The sequence below is a fragment of the Poecilia reticulata genome, linkage group LG21, assembly GCF_000633615.1.
Source record: "Poecilia reticulata strain Guanapo linkage group LG21, Guppy_female_1.0+MT, whole genome shotgun sequence".
Classification (NCBI taxonomy): Eukaryota; Metazoa; Chordata; class Actinopteri; order Cyprinodontiformes; family Poeciliidae; genus Poecilia; species Poecilia reticulata.
The window spans coordinates 18,568,654-18,594,296 of NC_024351.1; the positions used below are offsets into that span (position 1 = coordinate 18,568,654).

Genomic DNA, 25,643 nt, shown 5'->3' on the forward strand with positions numbered 1-25,643 from the left:
GGAGAAATTTGTCAAAGTTAAAAAAAACAAAAATTTTTTGTTTTCTTTCAAAAGCGTTGAGAAGTGGGCAGTGGAGATGAGCGAAGTAAAACAAGGTGCCTCTCTGTGGTGAAAGCAGAGCACAGCACACCCCATAATAGTGAGGAAAAAAAAGAAAAATAGAGGCCTTGTATCCTAGCAACAAGCAGAAAGAGAACGCCGCTTGCTCTGCAGTGTCCTCCGTTGCTCCTGGATCTCGAGCCTTACATCTTTCGCAAAAGTTCACCTCAGCAAAAATCTTCCAGACTGCTCTCCGTCTTTCCCCTCCCCATCATTGGCCGATGTTGCGCCGCTGCAAGAGCACTTTCATCAACTCCGCGCACGGTTTCTGAAGGGTTTCAGAGGCGGCCTCGGCTTACGCCGCATCCATCATACACAGGGCTACGTGCCATGTGTTTAAAGGAGCGGTGGGCAGAGATGTAGCACTAGATCCTACTTTGAAAATCCTTTTAAGCCATCCTCTTCAAAAACCCTCTGCCACGGTGCAGCGGGCCACGGCGCAGCTACAAAAATCAATGCCTTAATCCCATTTTACATCTTTTGTTGACTGAGGGGAGATTCAGCAAGATAGGAGAGGCTGCCAGTGATAACACTGAGAGACATCTGAAATTCCTCAAGGCTTGGTTTGGTTTTCTGCTCTGTAGTGGAATCACAGAATGGATACGGATGCTGGCAAACACAGTCACAGGTAAGGGCCGGTTTATTTTCACCGATGTAAGTTTATTGACGACTGTTGCCAATCCAAGTTCCTAAAGCCACTTCCGTACATTTGAATTATTGTATTTTATTGTGCTTGTTTTACTTAAGAATGAGAAAATAATCTGATATGTGGATAAACAGTGCCAGGTTTTTACTAGAAGTGAAAGTTTGAAAACGATACTCAAACTCAAGTTTGAAAAGACCAAAATTGGAAATTCCTTAAAACGGCCATTTCAGGCTGTCTGCCATTCATCTGACACAAGCACTGTTCTCAAGTCCAGACAATGTCCGATGTTTTTAGGAAGAATTAGCCACATTAGCTACTGACCCTGGCCATAGCTAAATCCGCAACCGTTCAGGTTTACAAAACAACTTTTGCTTCAAACCCTAAGACATTGGGGTTGTTTTACCAGTTAGTTCTGGTCTTGGTCTTACTCTTACTATCCCTAAACTGTAAAACTGATCTATTACTCATTGAAATGAAAATCAACAAAGATAACAACAATCTCTGACTTATAGGAATCCGAAAAACCCCCATTTCCTTGAAAAGACAAATAAAATTTTGCTACAGACCAAAAATGGTTTTGTTATAGTATTTTCTGTAAAGTTGAAACATTAACAAAAGCTCCACTAGGACAGAAAAACCAATCCAAAGAAAAACGTAGAGGTTCTATGAAACAGTGGAGGTGAAATTTAAGCCGTCATTGTTTTGTTTTTTTTGTACAAGATGAGTTTTCACCATCGCACAATAAAGAGCTAAATTAAACTACCAGGAAGAGAAAACTCCCCCGAAAAATTCCGAGATAGTCTTTTGTTTACATGCAAATTAATGCAAATATAATTATCCCGGAACCTCTCTGATTATCGGCCAAGTCTCAAAACGGCACTAAATGAAAACGGAATTGCTCTCTTTCTTTGATACCACAAGAGAAATTACATCGCCATTAAGACGAGGAAAAACAAATACTTAACACTGAAGCGTTAACAAGCCCCTGCAGCCTTGCAAATTGGAGCCTGGGTCAAAAAATGTGCTGATGCTGAACTCTTCCCAATCGCAGTGGAGGAGTGAAGTTGAGAACTAAAGAAGCCACAGTGTAGACGAGAAGAATAATTGGCTGTCATGGGTGTCTGCTCCTCTCAGCATGTAAGTGAGATGAATAACTGGCTTCATTTGCCTCCCCGACACTAACCAACTCTGCGAATTTAAAGAGCCATCTGGACAGAAACTATCCATAAAGAGTGGTACACTCTCTTCTAAATATCAGTCACTGGCAAAATCCTAAAGCAAACCCAATGTTTCATGCTATAATCTCCTCCTACAGCCAAGCAGCCAGTATGTAATCAGGGTGTCTTTTGTACATTCGCAAACCCCAAAGACGACTTTGGGGTAAGAGGATCGGAAAGAGGCCCGAGAACATCTACAGATTTTTTCCCTGGTGGTTGTTACATGGCATTAATGCTAACGCAATTATCCTCTAATTCCATGATACACGCAAACAGATGAGAAGATGAAGAGCTTTTGTGCTTGTATCCCTTTCCCTCCGCCGCCAGTTATCGATTCTGCCAGACGAGCCCGTTTTTCGTCCACTTGTATTATCAGCTTTCGCATAAGCGCTTTACAATCGTCGCAGTCAGTGGAATTGAATGCCTAACATTCGCCTTGGTTCAAGCGGGCAAAAGGCTGTGGGTCGGCTCATGAAAAGGTAAAAGCTGGCTCTGTTAGGTGGGGGGGGTGTTTGTAGCATCTTCTTGATGGAATTCCAGCAGCCATTTGACATGTGATCGCCAGGCCAAACATGACCCCCTAAGCAGACTAGTTACATTCTTACATTCTTACTTTTACTATCTAAAGTCTGAAAGCGAAAACAAAACGCTCCCACTTTATTCCTCCACACAACCCCTTCAAAGTCCCTGCCTTCCAGGGTATCCAGTTTCTGCATTCACCTCACATACGATTCCGATTGTCATCCAAACATCCCAACCTCGTCCCAGGTCAAAAGTATCAAGAACAAGGAGAGAGAGAGAAAGAGAAAGAGAGAGGGGTGCCTTCACCCTCAGTCCAAACTAAAGCAGACACATGTTTAGTTACACACCCAGGCCTGCAAGAGGAAATTGGTCTGCAGAACAGCAAAGAAATGACACCTGAAACCATCCAAATAGAAGGAAAAAAGATTCCAGGGGATGGAGCAATAGTGCTGCAGACTGTAAAATTCATTCCAGATGCTTCAGCCGACCGTCAAAACTCCAAATTATCTCATCCATCTTAGTGGTCCAATGCTGGTTTCACATGTTTTTGCATGCACAACAGCTATGCGGTGAAGTCATGCTGCTCAGGAGCTTAAATATTTATTTACCACAGTGTATTCCACACACATTCCCAATAGGTGCTCTATATCCCCGGTCCGACGACCTGTGTGTCATGTTAGAAACAGAGGTCATTTTGAGCTCAAGAAACCAAATCTATTACTGCCAGAATGGGGGGTTGGAGGAAGGTGACGGCACTTTGTATAAACTAAAGTAAAGAGAAAGACCTCTGCTGACTCCACCAGTGTCACAGCAGCCCAAACCAAAGAGCTGACAGGCAGAAAATCCAAATGTTCCTTCCAGGCTCGAGCTGCTGACTTCTGGCAACCTGGGACTGAGCAGCAGCTGAAGGTCAGTGGTTGTGTTGCATAGACAGAATCAAACTGCTGATAGTGAGCTTTAGGTTCTGCCCCAAATGGATTACCGTCGCCGTGCCACCTGAACCCAGTTACTCTTTCCAACTCCTCCTTGTGTCCGCCATTTGCATCCACAATGAGCTGCTCTGGGCCCACTGCAATCTGGCATGTGGCACAGATCAATAGGTCACTGGCCAAGGGTAAAGAAAAGTAATCCGCCACAAAGTCAGGTAAGGTCAGGCTAATTAGAGAGGACAAGAAATGGATATGCTGCTCTGAACCCCCAGGTGTTCTATCCAAGTTCACATGAATTGTGTTTGTTTATGAAGTATAATAAGGGTTAGAAGGTGCAAATTTAAAGCAGCTCTTATTTTAGAAGTTGAAAAAAATACTCAGCTACTTTACATTTAGGTAGCTTTTAGTACAAAAAGAAAGGAAAGCTGGTTCATCAGCAAACACTCAATTCAAGAGTTTTTCTTTCAGTTCGGCATCAGTGAGCTAACGGCATAACATGAAATACTATATAACAAAGTTTCATTTTGGCTTTGTTGCCAAAGCTTCATGGGTCGAGATCAGGAAAAACAGTGCAACAATGACTTGATTTAGGTCTCTGTACCTACGCATTGGTTTTTAATCCTCTCCAAGAAATGAATCATTTTGTACCAGTGCACCTAAACCATTGCATCTCAGTTTAATTTTCTTTGTAACCAAGCACTCTGGTGAGTTACGTATCGAGATAAACTCAATCTAATTTGACTGGGTGTTTCAAGGAGTTCGTTGATCAGAAGAGATTTAAAATTTCACTAACAAGTTCCAGGTCTCTCTTGGGATTCAATAGATAAACTCTGTACTTTAAAACTTTATGGTGAGTGTACAGTCATGACGAGTCAAAACTACAAAGAACTCATTGTGTGTTTGTGGTCTCTTTAATGTGGATGACAAGGTGAAGGCGCTTTGTCAGCACAAAGACAAGGCTGCTTCTCCCCAAGGGACTCGGTGGGGTTTGTCTGGAAAACATCTAGGAGATGTTGAGGAGACGTCCTGATCAGATGCTCAAGCCAAAAAACGGACCCATCAATGCAGAAAGGTAGTGTCTCAACCTCAAGCTCCCTAAGGATAGCAGAGTTTCTCGACCAATTTCTAAAGCTGAGAGCACCTTCAGCTTGTATCCGGGAACGGACGTAGACGGATTGGTAAAGCAAGAACTTCTTGCCTCGTCTTTTTTTTTTTTTTACACTAAGACATTACTGACGAGACTGTTCAATCTATCCATCTAGCACTTCATCCTACCATGCCTCATAAACAAGACACAAAGATCTTTGAACTGTTCCCTGTTAAGGCAGACATTGACATCCAACAAACGTCACAATTCTGCCATACAACGATTAGTAGAGAAGTGATTTACATATTCTAAGAGCATTCAATAAACAACAACTGTGCACTCTGGGATCCTCTTATGAGTAACGGCAGCACAGGAAGAACACACACTTATTACTAACCTACGGTGGAACTTGCATCATTGTGCACGGATCAGTCAGCATGGAGGGCAACTATGCCCGAACCCATCCCATCCCCCTACGTCTTATTTCCCTTCCGCTTCACCAACCGTGAGGCTAGGCGTGGGTGACGTCCACTCGCCCCACTGATCATTGCTGTCGCCTTGGCAACTGAGCACCACCCAAGCCCTCCAGCGGCGCACTGCCCAGCGATCAGTAAAGAAGGACGTCCACTCAGATCAGCACAGACAAAGATGAAGACAAAGATGAGGAGCGGAAAGAGCCACGCACCTTTGTATTTGCCTTGCTGTAAAGGAGGAAAGTCTGTTCCTGAGAGAAACTTTAAAACTTCCTAACTTACCAGTATCTTAAGGATAAAGAGAACAAAATGTTGCTTGACATACCCTTGGAGAGGATTACATACAGTGCCAGACCTGGTAAAGATGTGTGAAGCCTCTACTCATTCTGTATTTCAATCTCTCACAATCAACACTCTACTTTCAGTACATCTGTTTGGTTAAGAGATGAATGCTTTGAATAGACCCTAAGGATGGCTCAGATGCAACCCTCCTTATGCCACCAGGACATCATTTAATCTTCTCCTCCAATCATTCTACATCAGTCAGAGTCTTTGGGTACACTCCTGCACAGTTAAGTCAAGAAGATTTCAATAGTATTTAGATCAGTGGACTACTATGGACATGGAAGAAGATTTGGTAAACCATTTTTTGTTCACGATTGGCTAGAACCTTTGGATCTTTATCTTATTTAAATACCTAAAATGACTAATTTACAGTTTACTGATCTGATAGGGGTTGTGAAAAATCTCCAGTAATTTAAAAAAGTTTATGATACCATATCTTACAAGATTTTGGATGCCTTTGGAAGAGAAAATGCAGCAAACACAAAGTTGCTCAAATCTTATTTGGAGAACACATTGCTGGATTAGCTGTCCTCGCATTAGATCTCTGAGCAAGGCTGCGTCCGTGCAGGGCAAAACTCACACTGGCTCTGTAACCTCATTCTGTCGGCTGGCTGCTGTGCTGATGGGACAGATAGGACAGCGGATCAGACAGCCGGTTCACAGGAATTGTGAGAAAGATGAACTCAGATGGAGTGCGAAAGAGAGAGTCTGAAAGAGAGATTGGAGAAGTCTGCCAAACAGGTAGGATAAGACATTGATACCAAAGTTCAAAAAGAAATCTGGAGACTAGGTTCCTTTTTTTCCACCCTCTCTCTCTGCCTCTCTATACACGGTGTTATTCCTGCTGTGTCACAAAGACTAGAGAGACCCACTTCCTCTTTTGTTTATCCTGGAATGTGGGACGTCCTGACAGGCAAGCTTTTCATTGACAGCACACAGCTGAGTTTCCCCCGTGGCTCTTTCTCTTAACCTCTCCCCTGTGTGTGCGCATGTGTGTGTGGGTGTGTGCACACTCTATTATCTGTGCTTTATCAGCCAGGCCTCACACAGGCAAGCAGACAGACAGCATCACAGGGAAACACAACCCAGAGATGTCCAGGGAAGTACTTAAAACCATATCTGATGCAATTCCAACAAGTTTTAACAAGACCTAATCTGTCTTTGATATTTCCATGGATTAGATTGATCTCCATAGCTGCTGACTTTCCACCATGGAGGTGTGTGTTCAGGATCATGTCAAGAAGTCCGAGTAATCTAGAGGGAATGGGGGATTACAAGAACCTGTCTGCATACTTTGAGTAGAGAAACTTGAACATGAGAGTGGACAAACAGGATATTGGTGACCGAAACATCCTTTTCCTGCTTAGTTGACCCGTCTTTTTTTTCCAGCAATCCAGACATGCAACACAAAGACTTGAAACAGCTGCCTAGAAGAAAACACTATTGTGTTGCTCACCCACTGGTTTCCTCCGAAAGAAAGGAGTTCTCAAATAGAAACTCAGGAATGCCCGGGTGTGACTAAGGTTTATTTAAGCCAAATGCAACATTCCAACACTGAACTTTGATTGGTACACACAAAGAAAAGCTCCAAACAGATACTGCAATTTAACACAGAACAGATATAGGTTTAAGTCGGTAAGATTATTAATGAACGTCTTTGCATCCAAAGTGACAGAGAACTTCTTTAGTCTGGCCTAAATGCCGGCGTTCAAACAATTTGTGTTTTGAAGTTAATCGATGATGAAACCCACATACATACACAATAAGTGAGCTGTTTTTTATTTACTTAGGTCCCCAACATCCACAAACAAATGAAAACAGAATGACAAGTGAAAAGCATTGCAATGAGGAAGTGAAATATTTCATATCTACTCAACAAGTTAATTAAAAGGTTGAACTAGAACCTAATTTGGGCCTAATGTGTGGAACTATGTGGTGACTGAGGGGGGCCTGACTTTTCAGGAGAACATCTTTCTTAGAAACATACTCCACTGACCAGGTCACACAGCATACTTCAATGAAAGTCTTACAAAAATGTCTCACGAATGTTAATCACCAACCGACCCAACTGGTTTCAGAGAGGAGAGCCAGATATAGCTGCAAGAGCTGATAGGTCTGAAAAGTGAGAATATAAGCTTATTGCTAAAATGTTTAAAGCCAAGACACTTTGCTATGACTGCTTTCAGATATTGATCGAAACAAAGTTTGACGCCTGCCCCTTCAGTGCCTTTAGTAACTGCACTAAGCTTTTTGACCCAGCAAATGCTTTTGCTTACTTGTCAAGTAATAGTCGGCTCTTTGGCTCAGCTGTCGTTGAGACAAAGTTCAGCCCATTTATGTAAGAGACAAAAAACAGTAATTTACAACATAAATTACTGGCCTACAATAACAGAACCTTCCCCATAGTCCAGACACTAAAATTATCCCACGCAATAAGCAAAGTTTACCGTGTACAATCCTCTAAGATTATTATCATGAGATACAATCACTGCAATAAATGCCAGAAAATCCTTCCACCCAACCTTAGATATGAAACCTCCTGCGTGTCTAAGGTTGGATCGTGAGGGTAACAGATCCAGGAGAGAAACCCGGAGACATCTCTCCCCAGCAGCTCTCTCCAGTTCATTCAGGGGGTAATTCAACCCTTTCCAGTGAGTTCTAAATTTTCCCTGGTGTTTCTTCCCAGCATGATGTGCCTGGACAACCTCCAAAGGGAGGCACCCAGGATGCATCTTAATCCAGATGCCTTTACCACCGAAGGTGAATCCTTTTGATGTTGAGAAGCTGTGGCTTCTCTCTAGATAATGAAGCTTCTCAACTTATCCACTCGACCAAAGGCAGCTCCTTTAACCCGCTTGTATTTGAGTTCTTGTTCTTTTTGTAATGATTTCTATCTGTTAACCATAAGCAAGGGTAAGGACATAGACAGGTCACTACGAGAGACCGCAAAAGACGATGCCCTGATCGAACTTTCCCTATTATGTCATTCACAAACAAAACACCATTATCCCAAGACGGACATCTTCTTCTCTTCCAACACTATCTTGAGTTCCTGTCCATAAACACCACAAGGAGGATCAGAGACAAGGAGCAGTCGTGGCTGGGTCCAACCTGTACCGCAAACAAGCTTGAGCTTGTGCCAAGAATGTGGAGACAGCTTTTGCCTCGGTTATACAAAGACTGGATAACCCCTGAAAGCATCCCTAACACCCTGTACTATGTCCCAGTGAATGTCTAGGTTGGGTGTTAATGGATTTGGTTGGGAAGGTTAAGAGTTAGAGGTGGAAGCCTGGTCATGATGTAATAATCTGGCTGCAGAGGACATGGTGATACAACTTCTGATCCATGTATTGCCCCTTCTTAGTTTTTATGTGGTTCTATGCTGGTCACAGCCAAGGACAGCATTGGGTAATCCTAACAAATAAAAAAATAAATAAAGTAAGAATATTTCGGTCCCTGTTGAAAGGATTGGGTTTGGCCACTAACCTTCTCTATTGTGGGTATGACTGAAAACCCAAATCAGTCCGTTTAAATTTTATGTCTAACAAAAACCGCATGAGGCGAGACATTTTCAGCCAAAAACCTTGACAGCAGTAAGAGTCTGCCATAAAGATAATCAAAGATTTATACACTTTGAGACCTCTCACTATCTCCTATCAATAAAGTTGTCGAAACGGCAACATTTAGCGAGGCATGCCACGCTAAAACCCTGATTTATATGGTGTCATGAAGACATTCCTGAGCTTATTTTCCCATCAGATTCTTACTACAGATCCAACTGCTCTAGCAGGGACAGCAAATAGTTAGTCTCACTCAAAATGACATTACAATGCTAACAAAGTAGTTTAGACTATCTGGAAAGACATTCAGAGTTGCTCAGAGTACATTATTGTTGTTCAGATGGGATCACCCAATATCCAACAGAAAGCCAACGCACTATAAAAAAATAAATAGCATTTATTTTTTTAAGAAAAAAAGAAATAGTACATAGATAAATAGAGGGTTACTCTATTTGACATTTGACATGTTGTGAGTGTGTGTATTTGTGTGTCTTTGTGGTTGGATGTCTACATGCCCCCTTTCTGTAAGTTCTGCATGCAGCACAAGTAGTGAGCAGGGCAGAGCGTGAAGGGGTTTGTTTCTACAGATATTGGAAGAGCTGAGTACGAACTCAAAGGGAATACTTAAGGCAAAATGTTACTCGGATATCAAAAAATACCTAAATTTAACACCCATCGAATGCAGTGACATTTAAAACAAGAACTACTGTGCCACACGAGAAGGCATTAATTTCAAATGAACGTTCTAGACATTTGAATGCAATGCATGTCCAAGGTTTTAAAAAAAATTGATATTTAGGTTGAGTTATGTTCAACAAAGCATGGCTGCAAATATTCCTAATTTAGTGCTGTATATATTAGTTTTGTTAGAATCCTACAATGGCAGAATACTGCAATACTCCCAAGTTTTTAGCTTAAAAAAATGCTGATGGCAGACTATGTTTCTCCCAGTCAGATGGAAAAACATCTGACTGGGAGAAGCTGCATCGACTGGCTTATTCTGAGCACTTTTATCTGCTGAACTACAAATACTGCTTCTCAAAGCCGCCATCGGCAAAAAGGCCAGGGGAACATTTGAGACCTGCTAAAGGTCAACAAGCATTATCGCAAGAGGGGATTTTTATCAGCAGCTCATCTGGACATTGTCAAAGCACCCCGTCTCGCTTGGCCCCTTTGTTTTAATCCTGTGCTGTGCTCAGTTCAGTTTTTAAGGCTCTGTGAGGGAGTTTTATGCAAATTCTCTGCGACAGCCTGCGAATCAGTCCGTCTTTGAGTGGAATCGGGTTCCACGGCTTCCAAAATTGATTGCAGACTTCGAAAAGCCTATTATGATTATGCAGTAGGTTACGAAACCCGTGGCATGGCACTCAAAGCGGCCCTTGCTGATTTATCTACGTTTTTGTTCTAAACAGATGTCGTCACTCTTCACCACAAAGTAAGAAGAAAAGGGCTGGGTGGGAGGGGGGGTAGGGGAGGTTGGAGGTGGTCAGACGTGTCAGTGCTCAAGAAATTCAATTAAGCAGACAGTGGGATGTCTGCAAAACGCAGCCTCTATAGAGCTTAATAGCCCCTCCAGGAAACCCCATCGTGCCTCTCCAAAGCGTCCTAACCAACCCCTTGTTGCCATTCTGCCACTCCCCCCCAAAACCCAAAATCTACTTAGAGCCCCTTGCTTAGGCTCCTCTTCAGATTATTTATCATTCAAAAAGATAGGAATTTTCCAATGAGGATAGGACTAAAATCAGCAGAGAAAGGTTCTGTTTGGCAAAAACGATGCAGTACCCTATAGTATTCTTATTTTATCCACATCCTCTTCCTCCTCTCTGACTGTATATACATCTCACAAGCAGACAGATGCTGTTCATTTAGCATTTGAGTGGCAATCCCAGAGCTGGTGTCTTGAATGCCCAGGGGAGCCTGTGGCATTTGGACAGCATTAAATAAAAGCCACTCCAGACCTCACACCATGGGGGGAGATCCGACCTCACAACACGGTCACTCCTCTCAGATTTCAACCAGCCAACTGAGTAAATCTTTCCCAGTGGAAGGAAAAGAAAAAAAAAAAGAAGACCGTTTTCCCTCCAGTCTGGCACATCGTGAAGCCTGTCATGACTAGGTTTCTATCTGAGAGAGTGTTGAAGGGAATTATTCACTGAGGAGGAAAACGGTGTTTTGATCCGCGTGCTTCCTCTCCCAGCGATCTAACGTGCAACAAAACAGCGAGGCGGCATCAGGGGAGGATTGCTAAGATACCATTATCAAATGGCATCTTAGGAGATGTCAGTTGTGTTCCCTTCGAAATTCATCTGTTTACAAGGATGACAGATTTGTGAGGCTGCGCCATGTGCTATACCAGATAGCATCAAATCAACAGAAACGTCCAAATGAAGTTAGCTTTTCCACATATTTGCAGAGCCTTGCAAAAGTAGACATGCAAGGAGTACATCGATTGCAGTTTTCTGGCCGATCGCCGATTACCGATCTTTTAAAAGCCTGACCTGCCAATTCCGGTGTTGGCCGGTGCCAATTTTTTGTCTTAAATGTCACAAAATATAGCAAGAAAGTAACTGAAAATTTTCACATGAAAATGTGAAATGCCAAAAATGTTGCACATACTATGTAAAGTAGAAGGGAAAATATGCATATTTAAATATTTTTTCAAAAACTACTGATTATAAACAGTATAGTGCATTTGTATTCAGCCACATTTACTCTGACACCCCGAATAAAAACCCAGTGCAACCAATCAAGAAGGCATCCAATTGGTAAATCATGCCCCTGAGTGTGATCACATTCCAATTTAAAAAATAAGTCATAAGAAGTCCTGCATAGTTTGGTTGATGACACCCAAATCTAGTTTTGTGGCCAAAGCACAGTATGCATGTGTACGGTGGAAAACTGAAACTGCACATTACTTTGAACCTGTGATCCTATGGTGAAACATGGCGGGGGAAGCATCATGATGCGGGGATTTTTTTTCCTTAGCAGTGACAGAGAATCTGGTCATGGTTGAATTGGAAGATGGATTGAGCTGAAAGAAGAACAATCATGGAAAAAAAAATACAAATCACCCTCCAGCAGGGCAACAACCTCAAGTAAAATCATAAATAACAGCATGTAAATAAAAGCATATTGATGTGCTGTAAAGATCTAGTTAAAGTCTAATTGTGAAATGTAATTCAATCTAACTGAGTGTTACCTGCTAGTATTTTGGAAAACAATTGGCATAAATTTGAAAAAAAGATTTGCATTGGTAATTTCAATGGTGGTTTTACATATTGACTCAGGTGGGCTACATATAATTGGGATGTCATGTACCAATTATCTTCCAATTCATACTGATGCACATTATATCACTTAAAATGGCAGTAAAATCCACAGACGTTTCTGGTCTCCGCATGATAAATGCAAGGACCGTACATGACTCTGTGGTAAATCCCTTGGGCCAAACAATGTCGCACACATCTGTTGAAACAGCAGCTCGGAGCGGCTCTAGGACACCGCAGGCACAATAGTGAGGTTACATAACAGGAGTCAAAAACTGCCCTAGCTGCCGCGCGTGACAATATCTGGATTAAGGGCTCCCTTTGCTCTCCCTCGCGCACGGTTTCACCTTTTTTTTGTATCCGTTACCTGCACGGTTTTATCAAGCACACAGTTCCAGGAATGTCTAATGGATAACATGCGCCCTTGCAACCTTATCTGTGTCCTGCTCCTACATGCCGCTGCCCTGTCCTTGTAAATAAAAATAAAGCCTCAGTGAGACAGAGAGCTGTGTTGTTGTTTTTTTTACTCCAGTGAAGCAGTTTATTCCGTTCGCTAAACAGATCACGGAGGAGCCAAACAAGGCTTAGTGTCCTCATGTCCCATCATGGCATTTGTGGCTTTCTGGTCATGTATTTAGATTTCGCAGGGACATTGATGTCTGGGCCCGTGCCACGAATGTCAAACTGGGCCGAAGAAGAGAGGCGCTCTCTCTTCCTCCAATCACAGAGACGGCGGTGATCGCCAGTGCCTCATCTCAAAGCTATTAAGGCGTCTTCAGAACCAAGAGTGTACTGACCTAAATCAGGGCAGACCTCAGAGGATGGGTTAGCTCAGGACTGGGAAGGTCTTTTAGGGATGCAGTGTCCACCTTTATCACACCAAAGATAGCATGACAATAAAGATAGACCCAAAATACCCAATGGTAAGAGGTAATTGTAAGTGGCCTTTACTTGTATAGGGCTTTATCAAGTCCAGATGGTCCCAAAGCACTTCAGATTACATTCATTCATGCGCATGTTCACATGGCAAGCTACTGGATAGTAGCCACAGGTGCCCTGGGGCAGTCAGAGAGGAGAGGCTGCATCCGGCACCACCGGGCCCTCTGACAACCTCCAAATGGCAACTATGATTTGGAATTTCAAGAACAAGAGGGGCTTTTGACGAGTGCTTGACTAGGAAGTATCCCCCATGAGTGTACTCACCGTTGAGTCCGTTGGGGATGCTCCTGTGATGATGCGGAGCTGACAGATCATCCATCGACCTCCTCATGGTGGGCATCTTGCTGTTTTCCGAGGGCTTGTGTATGTGGCTGTGATTGTGGTGATCCGGGCTGCCCGCGCTCCCCGTACTGGACGTGCTGCTCCCGTCTCCGACGTCCCTCACCGTCCCCGCGCTGCCGTTCAGGTTGCTGAGGCTAGACTGGCTGTCTATGGAGCTCCTGGAGCCGGCCCCGTTCCTCTCCTCGTCCAGCATGAGGATGATCTCCTTCAGCTCCGAGTTCTCCCTCAGCACGCTCTCCTGGTTGGCCTCCAGCTCCTTGAGCTTCATCATGTAGGCGCCCACCTCCTTCCACATGGCGCTGGCGGTGTAGCGGCCAAAGCGCTGCCACTCCCGGGACAGCTTCTTGCCCTTCTGCCTGTCGTCGTCCAGGAAGCAGCAGAGCTCCCGGAGCTCGTGGTTGTCGTCCTGCAGCTTCTGGTTGACCTCCTTCAGGCTGCGGATCTCGTGCAGGTGCACCTGCAGCCGCCGGTTGATGTCTTTCATCATGTTGCCGTGCTCAATCATCAAGTTCATTTTCTCGCCGTCGACCCTCCTTAGTTTCCTCACCAGCTCCTCTTTACTGCACCGCAGCAGGTCATCGTCCGTCAGCTGGCTCAGGTCATCCTTGGCCCCCTCAGAGGGATTTTTAGCCATGGCTGTAGTCTGAATCTCAGTTTGTGAATCCTGTGGCTCGGAATTTACTGCGAGGACCCGATTCGACCCGACCTGAGCTGAGGAATGGTGTTGAGAAACGAGCACATTGTCCAAAAATGTGAAGATGCTGTTAGGCTCTAAAAGGAGTGGAAATATTAATGTGATGCTATGGCAACCTGTGCATGAGCTGAATGCTCTTCCCCCCAAACCCTTTTGATCTGGTAAATAAAAGCCTCAATGGAGCTCAGAGACAACTGTTGGTACTCACATTTCTCCAGTAATTACTGTTTGTGTTTAGATATTTATTCAGAGGAATTCCCCAGCCCGGTCCTATTAGTCTCAAGCGACAAGTCCAGTCAGCACACCGCGTCCCACAGCTTAGACACCATCCGCGCTGGACATCACTCCACTCAAGTGCTTATAGAAAAACAATAAGCAAAAAAAGAAGAAGAAACAGAGAAAGAAAGAAAGAGGGTTGATTTCAGAGAGGTGCGCGAGCGTTAAAGCGAACTCAGTCCGCGCCTTTCCACCTTTCCCACCGTCTGGACGCGGTAAGCCGTCAGCAACAGCGTTTCTCCGCGGATAAAACCTCTGTCATGAGATGGTGCGTTAGGTGGACTCAGAGGGCTCCGTCTCTTCCACCCTGCCCAGTTTCCAGCGAACACCTCCCCCCTCTCCTCCTCCTCCCGCTCTTCCTCCTCTGTGTCCAAAGCCTTCGGGTTTGAAATCATTCAAGGGGATTTGGCTCCAGAGGGCCAATCAAGACGGAGGAGAGAGGCAAGGCAGCAGGTAGATGAAAAGTGCGCTTCAGACTCAGCGCTGTGGAAGCTCGGCCCTCTTAAAGCAACAGCGCGGTGCGTTCAAGACACCACGGAAAAAACCGGAACAAAAGGGTTAATTATTTGAAAATACTCTGAAATCTACTCCATTTATGTGCAGAGGCAGTGCATGTTTTTGTGGTATATATAATACAGCCATGGCAGCCTAAATTACAATAATACAACTGTATATAAACTTATATACAGGCAATTGTATTGTATAAATATATATATATATATATAATTTATATACAATTATGTAAATTGTATATGATTTATAGACATTGCTTTTATAATTGCATATAGATATACAATTATATTTATAGTAATAAATTAATTTTGTTTATAAAAAACTAAAAAAGATTAATTATACAAGTCCTAATCGTAATGAACCATGTTCTTAATCCATTTCCACTATCTGAAATACTTTTAAAATAGCGTTTTAAAATTATTAAAACGGAATTTTAGATTATTAGATTTGTTTGATGATCTGAAACATTCAGTCATGTCAAAAAAAGAATCAATACACTCCATTTAATAATATGTTCTTTTCTTCTTATAATAAATGATAACAGGTTCATGTCTATTCATAGTTTATTTATGGCCTAAATGTCATGAAAAAAAAACACAACAACAACCCAGATTGAAGCCATTTCCCTCAGTATTATAACTCTAATGAAAATGTTAGGTAACGGTAAGTTAGCTAGTGGCTACTACGATACTTCCTCTGGCTAAAATAAACTTTAGTAAGATGTGTCCTGTAGCAATCCATTAGTCTTTGACATAAGTCTGAGGAAATTTGACCAGTTTTGAGATGTTTGAGGGGTTTCTTACCCATACAGCCCAGAAGAAATCATGGTGAATTCAATGATGGTGAACTAGCCAGGTCCCACTGTCAACAAAACATCCTCAAACCATGACACTTCCACCTCCATTATTCACAGTTGGAATAAGGTTCTTCTCCTGGAATGTTTAATCTGTTTTTATGCCAAACATGTCCTCTGTTTTGTTGTCTGCGAATTCAATTCTGTCCAAAAACATTATGCCTAAAGTTTTTTTTGCTTACGTTGTGTCTGACCGTCATGTCCTACCAGAATGATTCAAAGCATAAATATTCGTTATTGCTACCGTTTTGTTATTTTGTCAAATATATGTACAATCACTGTTTCAGAATTGTTTCTTAATAGCAACCTATGAACATTTTATATAAGGGTGTCTATTTTAAAGTATGAAGTGCAGAAAATGTACAAGCTTCTGTTTGCTGAGCTAATTGACTTGAAAATTCCACCAAAACAAAAATTATATATTTGTTTATTGTAAATTCAAGAAAGCAAAAGCAAAACATATCAAGTCAAATATTAACAAAGACCAATACACAGAAAAGAGCAAAGAAAAAATAGGCAAAAGGAGAGACTTTGTATGTCTAACATCCATATTAGCGGGAAGATGTCTTAGAAAAAAAAATCCAGTGTTTGTTTGTTTCCATTCAAGCATTTTAAGAAATGGTAAAATTAATTACTTAAAAAATTTACTAAAAAAATGTGCGGGATGTGTTTGTAACTTGGCTTTCACATGATACAAATGTGAGTATAAGTAAAATCACATTATCTATAACCATGAAATTGAGTAAAAAATTGCATTGTATCAGGAAAAGGAGTGACAAATTGATTGAATCTTTGGTTTCATCCATTTGTGAACATCTAGACACAAAGTCTTCATTACTTAAATGAGAAAGTGACAGGGTAACAATCACATGTTATCACTGCTAAACAACTACAGCCTATGAAATTTGTTGAAAGGGAAGATCTCTTTTAAACAGTTCTGAAGTGGAGTTTCAGTTTTGTGTGGGTTTAACAGACGCTGTTCAGCTTTCACTTTTTTTTTTTTTTTTTTTTAAAGAGCTAACAGCGCCCCCATGTGTGCGTTGTCAGGAAGTCAAATTACAGTGAACTGATAACCAACACATTCTACCAAAATAAACTTTTCTAGATATTTAAATCGGCAAAAAATAACCAAGCTGAAAGATTAATGCATGCACAAACAAATTTAAATACGCAAAGAAATTTGTTGTTCATTATGAGCATCTTTTATCCCATGGACTGCTGTGATTTCTATTGTAAAACTTTAACATCGCTCAGTTTTTATATTTCCTGTGTTTGACGGTGCAGATCACTCCGCCCTTTGGCCTCAGGGTTCCAGTGTCCTGGACTTCAAAGGTCTGTCCTGGGGTCAGGTCGAAATCGAACCTCTGGAGCAGCTTTGCCATCACCACTTTAGCCTCCATCTGAAAACACATAAGTATTTTTTTTTTCATTAACTTAATATGTACCATTTGTATTTTTGGGAAGCACAATATCTTGACTCTGTCTGACTCACCTGAGCAAAGTTCAGACCCAGGCATGACCGTGGACCCAGAGCAAAGGGATAGTAGCAGTAATAGGGCCTTATAAAACAAGATAAGAAAGAATATTTGCTTCTTATTTCTGGCACAACTAAGATGTGCAAAAGTCACACCGAATAAAAAAATAAAAAAAATTAAAAAAAACCTGTCATGATGCAATGATTGTGTATTACTTACTTTGGAGCATCTGCATGAAATCTGTCGGGATCAAATTTCATAGGGTCCTTGAAGAACTTCTCCATTCTCCCAGTGGTAAAGGAGCTAAACTGAGTATGACAGTGCCAGAATAATGAAAGAGATTTTACTTTAAATCCCAAATAAGTACATTGGAGCTTGTGGTTGTTATGTGAGAAAGTGTGAAGAAGTTCAAGTGACCATTGGAAGGGACTATAAAGCAGACAGTAGATCCATGAATTCAAGTCATTATGTGCAAAGTCATAAGTTTAAGTGGAACCACAAACTCAATGTCATTGCCTGTTGTGATTTTATTGTGTCTTTAGTTTTACAATGATTCATATTTTTGTTCTAATGAGGGACATTCAACAGCAAAGGACTCACCATACAGTTGACTCCGGCAGGTATGCGGATACCATCAATAGTCATGTTTTCCTCTATGTCACGGGACGTTCCTGGTGCAGTCGGGTAGATCCTCAGAGTCTCTTTCAGCACCTGAGCAACAATTACAAAAACAAACACGTCAATAAAGACAGAAATTTCATATAAATGTGTATAAAGAGATAGAAGTAGCAACTAAAAGTTACCTGTGAGAGATAGATCAGCTTCCCAAGGTCATCATTGCTTATTTCTTGTTTCATCCCAATGACATCATCCACTTCTTTCTTTGCTCTGTAAAGTATAATCACGCCATAAACATCATGGCTCACTAACTGCACTAACAAGCAATGACAGAGCTAATTTTTGGTTCTTACTTCTCCAGGATGTCAGGATGTCTTCCAAGTTCCATGATGCAAAATGCAAGTTGATTGGCTGTTGTTTCTTGACCTAGAAAGAGGCTATTTTAGAATCACATTACAATTATCCAAAACTCAATTAGTCAAAAACCTACTCTTAATGTAACGTAGTTATTCACTTTAACCCACTTTTGGTGATCATAGCCTATCCCGGTGTGGTGACTCAAACCCATAATCCTAACGTGAATTGCTAAGTTAGCTTAGAGCAGGATCAGTCTATATCAAATCTAAGTTTATATTTAATCAAACAGTAAAAAAAATCACCATGGCAAAGAACCAAAACTCCTCACCAGCAATGAAAAATGTCACAAAGTTGTCCAACATGAACTCCTCATCTTCTTCTGTCATGGTTTCCTCTGGAACAGGGAGAAAATTGACAAGTCAGCTAACATCTTGGATAATGTGGGAAGTAGCCCACATGCTAAGCTGTGTAAAATGACCCAATGATTAATGTTGTGTTAGAGCAACAGCTATTCTTATCGGCCATCTTTTCATTCCCACCTGTGGCTGCAGTCTTGATGATCTGCGTGAGGATGTCCTTCGGAACATCCTCCCCGTTTTGCATGGCGAGCTTTCTCTTTCGGATCACCTGAGCTCCTGTTGTACGCAGCAGGCGACAGGCATCCCTCACTTCGTTAACAAACGTTCTGTTCCTGGGGTTGTACTGGAAGAAAAAACTCCAGTTACAGTGCCCTCGATCGTTGAAGAGCTCATCTTCAACTGAACTGTTACCTCAAACATGACATCTCTAACGTAGTGCACCATCCCTTTTAGGCAAGTCTCGATGGCCTTGGGGAATGGTGAAGTATTCTTCAGGAGGTCTAATTCCATCCCAAAAGCGACCTGAGGTTTGACAAGGAAAGAAACACATTTTTCTCATTAAGCCAGACGGTCAGACTCCACGGCAGGATTTTTGTCAAATGTTACCTTAGCGATGACATCGAGCGTGACGCAATTGACAAGTTGCAGCATGTTGGCCTCTTTGTTGCCATCAGCTAATTCTGAGAGCTTATCCATCAGTTTCTGCGCTCTCTCGTTGAAAGTCCCCATTAGGCCTCTCAAGTACCTCGAAGAAAAGATGCAAACCAAGAAATGTCACGCACAGAAGAAACCTTGCAAAAGTATTCACACTGCTTACATTTCCCCCCGCCCCAACTTCTCACCAATGAATTGTTGAATTTATTGGGGTTAAATGTGATAGACAAAGACAGAGCTGTGGATAACAGTAAGAAATGAAAAGAAGAAACAAACTTTCAGGCGTTTTAATCAGAGAAGCAGCCAAGAGGCCAATGATGAATCTGGATACTGATTCCCTCTACAAATCTGTCCTTCATGAGAGAGTAGCCTAAGAGGCAGAATGATGTATTTTCTAGGTACATAGTGCCGTTTTACAGCTGTAAAATTCTGTATGTGTGAAATACAACGTAAAATAAGTTTGACTAGGTGACTTAAAATTGACTTCTGTCTCTTTAAGAAGCTGCTGTTCTTTCCGACACCCCGCCTTCAGCACAATGCTTCTCATTATGTTGTTTACAACCATTCTGGACTGAGAAGTAGTTCGCATGATGAACTCAGCAGACTAGCAGTTCCAACAGGTGTTTGCTAATTGCTTCTAGCTAGTCTGGAGGAGAAGCTCTGTAGGGCGGAAGTTCAGCTGGAGACCGCAGCTCCCAGGAGGAGCTTAGCGGAAATGGGCTGAGCTTTGTGGGAGCGAGTGTTATTCACCGCCGAATGGTTGCCAAGGGAGACTCAAGAATTTCTTAGGCATGCATGAAAGAATCAGACCAACACTAAAAATATGTTTTTGATGATAGGATAACATGATAAAGTGATATAAAGTAAATAACATATGTTGAATTTACATAGTTCCCCCCTTTAAATAAAGCCACTGTTGAAAAAGAGCCACGAGAAGTCGGATAGGACAAACATCTGGAGAAATGTGAAACATGGTGGTGGCAAAAGGGAGATTGATTTAGGTTTATCCCCCAAAAAATTTTTGTTTTCTTATGCCTGACAACAATTATTCGAAGATCAAATAATTAACAGAGGCTGAATGACTCACAAGCTGCTAAAGGCAGGGTCCATGATCCGGCGCTGTTTGTACCACATGTCATGATCCCGAGCTGTTATCAGGCCATTGCCAAAAAGCCTGTAAAAACCAAAGGATTAGCTTCAATGTAATGCTTTCAACTTCTGGTTCACAAACTAAATGGATAACAGCACCTAAAGAGAAAGTTATTTTTTTTTATGTTCAATGAATGTAAGAACAACCTTTGACCAAATAGATAAAAGAGCCTTTTGTAGACAAATTTGTCCTTGGGGTACTTTGGGGACATCAGGATTTCCTGAAACAAGAACCAATGAAATACAGGATAAATACAGATTTCCGTACTTCTGGTTTCACACTTGCAGAGACGTGCTGTCATTGTTCCTGAACTCTCACACCGTTTCTCTTGCAACACATACACACACACCCATATTCACCTTTGTTGCTTCTGGACAGGTCACGCACACAGTAACGTAATGGAGAAAATTTAACCTGTAAACATGTCCGTAAGTCTCAGACCTGAAAATGACATGTAAATTATTATTTTTTTGAAGAAAACACACATGCAACCAGAATCCTTTATACTGTAAACTGATTAGAGATTGTATTTTAGTGAAGCAGAAATTTCCTGGAAAGCTCAATGGACTAGAGCTCTGTGTGAACTTCCTGTGCTTACCATTCCAGGAACTTGTCATGAACTAGTCCATCTTTTTTCATAATCCTCAAGAGGGTTGGCGAGTGGCCAAGGAAGAAGCTGTGCAGAGAAAGGAAAAAGGAAGAAGGAAAAAGAAGAAGTCAGAATAAATGTTTCGCAGAGACCGGTAGCAAACACAAACCCGCTTGGCTTTACCTGTTCCTCGGTGGCCCTGGTATGTGATCGTATTTCATGTGAATGTGCCTGAGGTACAGGCAGTAACCCAGAAAGGCGACGAAGAGCAGACAGCATAGCAGGATGAGGGCTTTGCCAAGCAAACCCAAAAGGAGGTGGAAAACCGCCATTTTCCCAAACTGAGCTGAGAGCTTGTTCACGGACAGTAAATAATGATCCAATCCAAGTCACTCCCCCTGAACTCTGGAACAGAATTAGTGTAATCAAAGTTCATGTTGCATTTCATGTCAGGTAGGTGGTGCTGTAGAGAGCGAATCATTTCAGTAATCAGATATGAAGTGGAATTTCCTCTCTTTGTTCAGCTTACTAGTTGAAAATGTAGTGGGAGAGGCAATATTTGGGAATTTTCCATAGCCTTGTTCTAACAGCACACTTGCCTCCTAAATTTGCCACTCATTAAATTTGAACTTGATCCTTCTTTTGCAAAAATGCATCATAAATGACCCACGTTTAATCAATAGATACAATGCCATGATGTTCCACTGTTCAGTTCATCAACAAGTACAATTGGAGCAAATTTTAAGTTGCCCAAGTACGATCCTTCTAGTAGACGTTAATTTTATTCAATTCAGTTTAAAAATTCCTTATTGGTCACAAAAAACAATGAGTTGTTGAGACTGACAGCTTGGGGCAGGAGGGACCTCCTGTTGCAGTGTGGATTATAAAGAAGCCTCTGACTGAGGACGTTATGTTTTAACTTCCCATCTCGAGGACGCTCAGGGTTGTCCAAAATTTTCTTGATTTATGAAGAATCTATATTTGCACCATCATTTAAAAAAAGGTTCCTTAGAAATTCTCAGAATAGAAGAATTTCTAGATTATTTATAAACTGTGTACTGATGTTATTCAGACAAACCCTTTTGTTTCTGTATTGATAAACTTTAGATTTAGGAGCTTTTTTATAATTATTTTTTGTCAAAAATAATAATAATAAAAAAGTTTTAGCAAACTTTGAGCCTTCTTATTCAAAGTTAGCTAAGATAAAATAAACATAAAAATAAGAAGAAAACAACCTACAGTTGATCCTTTATTTGCATTTCCAACATTAACTTACCTTTTGCTAGAAAGTTATTCCCTGTGCGCTTTCTTGCGTTTCAGTATCTTTATGACCAAAATGTGCTTATGTATACTTTGGACCGTACCTTTGCTTTAAAAACAGTATGGTTTCCCATGATTAAGTCAAATAAATGCTTACTTCATTCTGTAAACAAGATTACAGCGCCCCTGTGTATACACCAGTGGTGGAGAAAGTACTCAAAAAATTTACTTAAGTAAAAGTACAAATACACAGACAAAAATGTACTCAAGTAAAAGTAAAAGTACCACATTAACATTTTACTTAAGTAAACGTAAAAAAGTACCTGCTTTTAAAAATACTTAAGTATTAAAAGTAAAAATACTTGCTGAATGCATTACCTAATCACTAATATCATTAAGTGTACCAATCATATTTAATTTTAAAACATCAGAAATGTGCCATTTTAATGAACAATGCCACAGATAAAGCATGTTTTTCTTGTGTTTACTCTGTAACATAATTTTAGACTGAGATATGTGATTCTATGCATCATAATTTCAGGGATGGAAACATCTCGCCTCCTGTCCTAACAGCATGAACTTCACTTTTGCCACACATTTATTTTGAAAGAAATCCAACTGGCAGGGGAGGACATGGAACCAAGGAGCCACGTAGCAGAGTTGTAGTCTAGACCACCAAACCCAAGACCAAATCAAAACCAGCACCCTGCGCTACATGACACAATAAAATTAAGTGCACCTATCAAAATTGCTTCTCAAATTGATCTGAAAGATCCACTTTCCCATAAAAACACCTAAACATTAAATACTTAGAGCTGAAATAAATGTAGCCAGCATCAATTCAAACTCTTGTTCATTCTGTTTTGCTTTCATCTCTGTGCCACAATACACAGAGGTCTCCTGCCATCCCTAAAAAAATAACGCCCTGGGCGGTTGCCCATATTGCCAATGTCAGAAACCACAACTGTCTGCACCATTAAACATAGCAATTAACGGTAAACAACGCTCAACTATGAACACTGTCCAAGGCACAATAAGGAAGAAGTAACCAAGCAGAAGGAGCACCGTGACTGTTCTCATCCTCTCTCCTGCTACGTCTGCCACCATGACAGGTGACGAAAACAAAAAGCATGCTCTGTATTCTTACGTTCTTGTTTTATTTATTCGCCAATTAAATATAAAGATATTTTAATGAAATAAAATAGCTACTGCACTGTACGCAGAGCATTACAAGAACAAAGAACGGCTCTCAGTGAGGCTTCAGCACTATAGGACTTGGTCAAGATCCGTCCAGAAGAATCGGATCGTTCCTGAATGTCATATTACTATATAGCAGACTTTGGTCAGAGCGTTGTCCCATATATGCGACACCTCAGTCAACATCTCCACACAATAATTCAGGGCATGAGTGACAACTTTTTTTCATCGCAGATGCAACATATGTGTCTCTGTACGGCTAGCTTTGCTAACATCACGTCCCTGGAGCTTACCTTTTTTTAAGCTTTCCTTCCAAGTGACGCTAAAAGTTGGACAAAGTCCCCACCGTCTGTGAAAGCGAAGTGCTGCTGATTTTATATGTCGCCATATCTTATGATTTATGCAGCGCTATTATATTACTGACAATTAGACAGACATCTTCTCCCACTCAGAGGAAACCACTGTGCATGTCTGGAGCTCCGCGTGCGAATAAACGGGGAGGCGATGGGTGACAACAGACACGCAAGTCACGTTATTGCTTGGATTGTACGGCGCCACCTTAAGTCCTTGAACTTCACATTTTAACAAAAAAAAAAAAAAAAAAAAAACACAATGAGACTTGGATGTAACAAATAACACGACAGTTTTGTAGAAATGTAGTGAAGTAGAAAGTACAGATACTGTAAAATGTAGTGGAGTAAAAGTAGAAAGTACCCATTATTAAATCTACTTAAGTAAAGTACAGATACACGAAAATTGTACTTAAGTACAGTAACGAAGTACTGGTACTTCGTTACTTTCCACCACTGGTTATTTGTTATGTAACTGAGTTAAAAGCATAGTGTTTACCAGGGGCGGATCTACTGGGATGGCATGGGGTGGCAGTTGCCACCCCAAATGAGAGCCTTGCCACCCCTGTTGCCACCCTGGCTAGCGACAATAAATTCAATAAATAGTTATGGCTGGTGACTTTAATTGTGCAGTGAACGCATCTCTGGACAGGTCCTCTTCTGAAAAACTGCCGAACCCAAAAGCTTCAGCTGTCCTAAAAAATGTATGCATGGACACTGGTTTGATAGATATTTGGCGACATTTAAATCCTAAAGCAAGGGACTATACATTTTATTCACATCCCCATAATATTTATGCCAGATTGGATTGTTTTTTTATCCCGAGGTTGCTTTTACATTCTGTTCGAAGCTGTAGCATAGACCCCATATGTTTGTCGGACCATGCACCAGTAGTTTTAGATGTCGATCCATTTTTCGTATCCTTAGAACTTACACCTGGAAATTCAATACATCCTTTTTAGATAATAAATCCTTTTGCAACTTTGTCCGGAGTAACCTATTGCAGTTCTGGCTCGACAACAAAAACTCTCCTGTATCTTCTGCTRTAATCTGGGATGCAGCAAAAGCTACTTTGCGCGGTCATCTTATAGTTCTCACCAAAAAGCAGCTCTAGTAGAGAGGAGAACCGGCCTTGAAAGGGAGTTGATCCGACTGGAGCAAATACACAGTCACCAACACTCTCCAATTTAAAGGGACGAATGGCTGTTAAGTCTGAGCTTAATATAGACTACACTTGTCAAGTTCAGAAAACACTGCTTTAAGCAAAACAGAAATACTAATAAGTCCAGTCGCATKCTTTCCCATTTATTGAAAAATCAAGATAGTAGTCKCTTAATTAATATGATAAGAAWGCAGAACAAGGACATTACATACAACCAGTGGTGGAGAAAGTACTCAAAAAATTTACTCAAGTAAAAGTAAAAGTACCACATTAACATTTGTACTTAAGTAAAAGTACTGGCTTTTAAAAATACTTAAGTATTAAAAGTAAAAGTACTTGCTGAATGGATTACCTAATCACTAATATCATTAAGTGTACCAATCATATTTAATTTGAATACATTAGAAATGTGCCATTTTAATGAACAATGCCATAGATAAAGCATGTTTTTATTGTATTTATTCTCTGTAACATAGTTTACACTTGGATATGTGATTCTATGCATCATAATTTCAGGGATAAAAACATCCGGTCTCCTGTCCTAACAATGAACTTCACTTTTTTTGCCACTAGTGGCATTTATTTTTAAAGAAACAACAACAGAAAGGGGATGGAAAGAAGGTGGGTGGGAGAGGACAGGCAACCAAGGAGTCAGTAGCAGTGTTGTAGTCAAGACCACCAACCCAAGACCAGCACCCCATGACACAAAAA

At 41.2% G+C, this 25,643-nt stretch overlaps 2 protein-coding genes across 5 annotated transcripts in view; both read right to left on the reverse strand.

The window, feature by feature from the left end:
- Positions 1-15,018, reverse strand: part of ccdc85cb (coiled-coil domain containing 85C, b) — a 51,515-nt gene extending 36,497 nt beyond the window's left edge. Inside the window, exon 1 of one of the 4 annotated variants that reach the window (XM_008398241.2) lies at positions 13,348-15,006. In XM_008398241.2, coding sequence (XP_008396463.1) covers positions 13,348-14,059 — 712 coding nt within the window. In that variant the 5' untranslated portion in view covers positions 14,060-15,006. Of the gene's footprint in view, positions 1-13,347 lie in introns of all 4 variants that reach the window. The other 3 variants (XM_008398244.2, XM_008398243.2, XM_008398246.2) reach the window with 3 other exon arrangements.
- Positions 15,019-16,171: 1,153 nt separating this feature from the next.
- Positions 16,172-21,390, reverse strand: LOC103457823 (cholesterol 24-hydroxylase-like). The gene is made up of 15 exons (XM_008398238.2): positions 21,147-21,390; positions 20,973-21,050; positions 20,734-20,815; positions 20,521-20,594; positions 20,312-20,398; positions 19,177-19,315; positions 18,982-19,092; positions 18,751-18,913; positions 18,540-18,605; positions 18,208-18,280; positions 18,040-18,124; positions 17,837-17,947; positions 17,456-17,544; positions 17,254-17,320; positions 16,172-17,161 (listed from the first exon to the last, which is right to left on the reverse strand). Exons 1-15 carry the CDS (start codon positions 21,293-21,295, stop codon positions 17,012-17,014), a joined length of 1,524 nt encoding a protein of 507 aa, XP_008396460.1. The 5' UTR covers positions 21,296-21,390; the 3' UTR covers positions 16,172-17,011.
- Positions 21,391-25,643: the final 4,253 nt, after the last annotated feature.